This window comes from Loxodonta africana, chromosome 1, assembly GCF_030014295.1.
Source record: "Loxodonta africana isolate mLoxAfr1 chromosome 1, mLoxAfr1.hap2, whole genome shotgun sequence".
In the NCBI taxonomy this organism is placed as follows: domain Eukaryota; kingdom Metazoa; phylum Chordata; class Mammalia; order Proboscidea; family Elephantidae; genus Loxodonta; species Loxodonta africana.
In genome coordinates, this window is record NC_087342.1 from 66929606 (window position 1) to 66934291 (window position 4686).

The 4686-nt window shown below is 48.7% G+C and overlaps 1 protein-coding gene across 1 annotated transcript; it reads left to right on the forward strand.

The window, feature by feature from the left end:
• The first annotated feature begins 1093 nt into the window (after positions 1–1093).
• HDGFL1 (HDGF like 1) lies at positions 1094–2241 on the forward strand. Its single transcript, XM_003416444.3, has 2 exons — positions 1094–1417; positions 1796–2241. The coding sequence occupies exons 1-2, from the start codon at positions 1094–1096 to the stop codon at positions 2159–2161; spliced, it is 690 nt and encodes a 229-aa protein (XP_003416492.1). The 3' UTR covers positions 2162–2241.
• The last annotated feature ends 2445 nt before the right edge of the window (positions 2242–4686 follow it).

The following is a 4686-nucleotide window of genomic DNA, read 5'->3' on the forward strand; positions in this document are numbered from 1 at the left end:
TATATATATCCCAAAAACATGTTAAATGTTTAGAATTTTTGTGACCAAGTGATATGCACTCTAAAGGCATTTTAACAGTTGCTGACTCCATCCCTTTGCCAGACCTCCACCTTGTTTTTGAGTCTCACTTGCTGCAGCGGCAGCCCCCAAGGAAATTAGAAAAGGGTTGAAATCATTGACCCAGCTATCTTACCAATGGCTCCTGAGGCAGGAGTGGATTTTTATGTTTTGAGCAGACTGAAGGCCACAGGGATACTGCACTTTGCACTAGCCTATTACTAAAACAAACAAAAAAGTTGCTTCTAGTTGAATCAGACTCATGGTGACCCCATGTGTTTCAGAGTAGAACTGTGCTCCACGGGGTTTTCAATTTGGAAGTAGACTGCCAGGCCTTTCCTCCAAGGTGCCTCTGGGTGAATTCAAACTTGTCACCCTTACAGTTAGTAGCCAAGCTCCTAACCCTTTTCACCACCTAAGAACTCCTAGCCGATTACTACTTTCACTGGAACGTGTGAATTGTGCCACTGTGTTTTCTTGCCACACTGCCCCATCTCTCCCTTTCTTGCTCACCCTGTCACACAGAAACTGTAATCTTCACGGCTCTGATGCCTTAGAGCTGGATTAGCCAAGGGCCACTTCTACCACAACTGCCACTCCTTTCTCCTTTCACCAGGCATTCTAGAGCCCTGCTTAGGATCAAGGTAGGAGCGGAAGGGATGGAGCGTCCTATTTGCTTTATAACTCTAGAAACCACGATGTCCAAGGCAGGGTCAAAAGTGGCTTTTGGTTTCAGAGATAACGCACTCTTGGTATTAGAACCTTCTCGGGCTCCAGAGCGAGAGCCGCGATCTGCGCATGCGCGTAAGCGCAGGGCGCCAAGGGTAGGCCTGGGCCGGGGCGAGGGCCGGAAGGCAGCGGGCAGGGAGGGTAGGGAGGGAGGAGAGGGTGGGACAAAGGTGGGCGGTGGCCGGCAGGGGGCGCCCTGGAGGTGGAGCCACGCGGTCGCTGAAGCTCAGCGGTCGCCACCGCGGCGCGTGAAAATTGTGCGTCGCCCTTTCCGGCCGCTGCTAAGACGGTCCGGCAGCCCTCCGCCATGTCGCTCCACAACCGGCGCAAGTACAAACGTGGGGACTTGGTGTTTGCAAAGCTTAAGGGCTTCATGCATTGGCCCGCCCGCATAGAACAGACCTACGAGTCCAACAAATATCAAGTCTTTTTTTTCGGGACCCACGAGACGGCCTTCCTAGGCCCCAAAAACCTTTTCCCTTACGAAGAGTCCAAGGAGAAGTTTGGCAAACCCAACAAGAGGAGAGGGTTCAGCGAGGGGCTGTGGGAGATCGAGAACAACCCTACGGTCAAGGCTTCTGATTGCCACCTCTCCCAAGAGAAGAGCTGCAGGACCGAGCCCCACCAGCAGGCTGCCGAGGGCGCCGGGGATAAGACGACGACCACCGAGGGCGCCGGGGATAAGACGACGACCACCGAGGGCGCCGGGGATAAGACGACGACCACCGAAGGCGTTGGGGAAAAGACGACCACCGAGGGCGACGGGGATAAAAAGACGACCACCGACGGCGCCGGGGATAAGAAAACGACCACCGAAGGCGACGGGGATAAAAAGACGACCACCGACGGCGCCGGGGATAAGAAAACGACCACCGAAGGCGACGGGGATAAAAAGACGACCACCGACGGCGCCGGGGATAAGAAAACGACCACCGAAGGCATTGGGGAAAAGACGACCACCGAGGGCGACGGGGATAAGAAGACGACCACCGACGGTGGCGGGGATAAGAAGACGACCACCGAGGGCGACGGGGATAAGAAGAGGACCAACGAGGGCGGCGGTCACAAGGAGGGGAAGCCAGCCCTTGACGAACCAACCAAGGAGGAGAAGGCGGCGCTAAAGAGGGGCGCGGGAGACCTGCTGGAGTACTCCCCCAAACGTCCCAAGGAGGCCGAGCTCAAACGGGAGGAAAAGGAAGAGGTTAGGATTGACGGTGAGAGGCCCCTTCTGGTGGAGGCGGAAAACAGCAGCACCCCGTCGGAGCCCAATTCCGTCTGTAACCCCCCTCAGGAGAAGCGGGAGCCTGAGGAGGTGGAAGAAGCTCCCAAGAAGGAAGCTGAGGCCCCGGAGGCCAGAGATCAGGAGAGCCTGTAGTTACCAACTTTTCAGAAGAGCCCCGACCGTTCCTGTTGCTGCCTGACTGTTACTGAAGAACCTGGCCTTGTCCAGCAATCTGGGACTGTCTTCCCCCACCCCAACCTTCTCTTCCACCACCGGCTCCCTTTCCCTCTCCAAGCCTGGCCCCTGGGCATTGACCTGCTTTGGGCAGGCCACCTGGTTCTCACCTCCCAGTCCCCACATCCCTATTATCTGAGTTAGAGCCACTGTGTCCCTCTGTTCCTGGAGGTATTTCCCAGGGCTTCGGTGGAGCTTGGACCAGCTGTTTCCACCTACTGACACACCTCTTTCTCTCCCCCAGGCTTTCTGGAGCTCAGATTGGGATCAAATAGGAGTGGAAAGAGTGGGGCATAAAGCAGCAGGGCGGACATACAGGAGCCTAGAGGGGGTAATCCTCAAATGGGGGGGGGGTGTAGCAGGAGGGTGACATCTTGACCTCTTGTCCAATCCTGCCATACCTGTGGAGAGGGGCCTCCCTTCAGTAAAACTGTTTGCGCACCCAGGGAGTTCTGGGTGTTGCAGTTTTTCATCAAAGTTTTGAGGCTTCCAAGTCTTTGGGGTAGAGGGCCTGAGATCTGACAGGTTGACTTTGTCCAATGAGGAGTATCTGTCCTCATTTAGATCTCTGAGTCCACAGATGGGATGCCCTGAGGAGATCTCTGGGGACCCTTTTCTTTCTCTCCACACCTCAAGGACACCTGACCCACTCAGTTGTAAAAACTTTTTTTTTTTTTTTTAAAGGAAATTGTTTTAATTACCAAAAAAGAAAACCACCTACCCCTACAGTGCCTCTACTCTGCTCCTGTTGCCACCCTCATTTCTGAGATGCACCAGGAGGCTCTCTTTTGGGGGGTTGATGAATTTTCTTTTGTAGCTGAGGCTCTGGTGTTCCTTGTGGTGTCATTTCCCATGCATGTAACTCATGTGATCCCCTCAGTATTGTCACCAAATCCAATATGTAGCCTGTTAAGAGAACAGAGGGAATCCAGGTGCCCCTCCCAGCCTCTTCCTAGGGTCTGTCTATGCCTTTCTTCATCTCTTATCTCTTTTACCCTGCCCCTCTCTCGGGTTATGATAAAAAAAAAAAAAAAAAAAGTTTTGATTGTAACTTTGAAAGTTTAACTCTAGAACTGTGGATTATTTCAGTTCTACGAAATAAAATCCATTGATTATTTAAATAAACCCCTCAGGCCTGTTCCTTTGGTTTTTGAACTGTTTCTTAAATGTAGTTGCTTCTTTTGTTTTCCATACATCTTATGTTTAAAACAATTATTTGTAATGTGCAGAGATGTTTTAGAATCACCCTTGAGAAACCTTTGTCATGTATTAGTCATATAGATAGATTAATAGATTTATATTTAAGGATTGGCTCAATAGGATTGTGGGGGCTGGCAAGTCCAAAATTCATAGGTCAAGTGAAAGACTGGAAACTTCAGCAGGCTGTATATGTTACAGTCTTGAGGCAGAATTCCTTCTCCTGTAAGAAAACTTAAGTTTTTTAATCTTTAGGCCTTCGACTGATTAGATCAGGCCCGCCCACGTTGCCAAGGGTAATCTCTGTTACTTAGAGTCAGCTGATTGTAAATGTCAATCACACCAACCAAATGCCTTGACAGCAACATCCAGACTAGTGTTTGGCCAAACAACTAGGCACCAGAGCCTAGCTAATCTGACACATTAAATTAACCTTTACAGGTCTCTACCGTTCATCCATCTATAGTAGCCACTACTGCTGATGAAAGTGAATGAGAACAAGTTAACTTAAAATGTTTGGATGAGACAATAAATGATTTTTTAATATGCCACATGTTTTGCCAAACAGCCGATTTGGAGAATAAGAGTAAAAAGATTAGTTTTAATCTATTATGTTTCTTTTTTGTTGGTTTTTCAGATGTAACCACTCTTTACTTCAACACCTTTCAAATGAAAATAGGACAGTTGCTTTACATTTCCATTTCTTAAAAAGTACATTGTATCTGCAGAATGTCTTGTGTCTTTTAAGTGGCTTTTTCATGAAAAATACTGGCTCATACTAAGTACTTGGGCATATTTAAACACAATTGCATGTTGGGTCCCGGTTTCTAGATTCATCAACACTGCATGCATGTAGAAGATTCAGTAATTACGGGAGTCCTTCTCACCGAACGTGGCAGGCCATCACTAACCAGTAGGGTGGCCACTGAAGACAACCCTATTTTCCATCCCTGTATAAGAAGGTAATATTTTACTCCAAGACATTTAAAAGTCAGAGGATTCCTTGTTTTTCAACTACTACTATTGCAATAATAATACTGGAAATTACTATTAATTGGATATGTACTACGTGATGGGAGAAAATGGTCTCATTCAATCTTTGTAACAATCTAGCAAGGTAGCCATTAGCACTCAAATTTTCCACTGGAGGAAGCTCTTGCTCAGAAACTTCTGTGGCGTGGCTTTTCTTGCACCCCACAGAACACTCAAAATTCAGAGGTTTTACTGGGCCAAAGCTTTAGTATTTT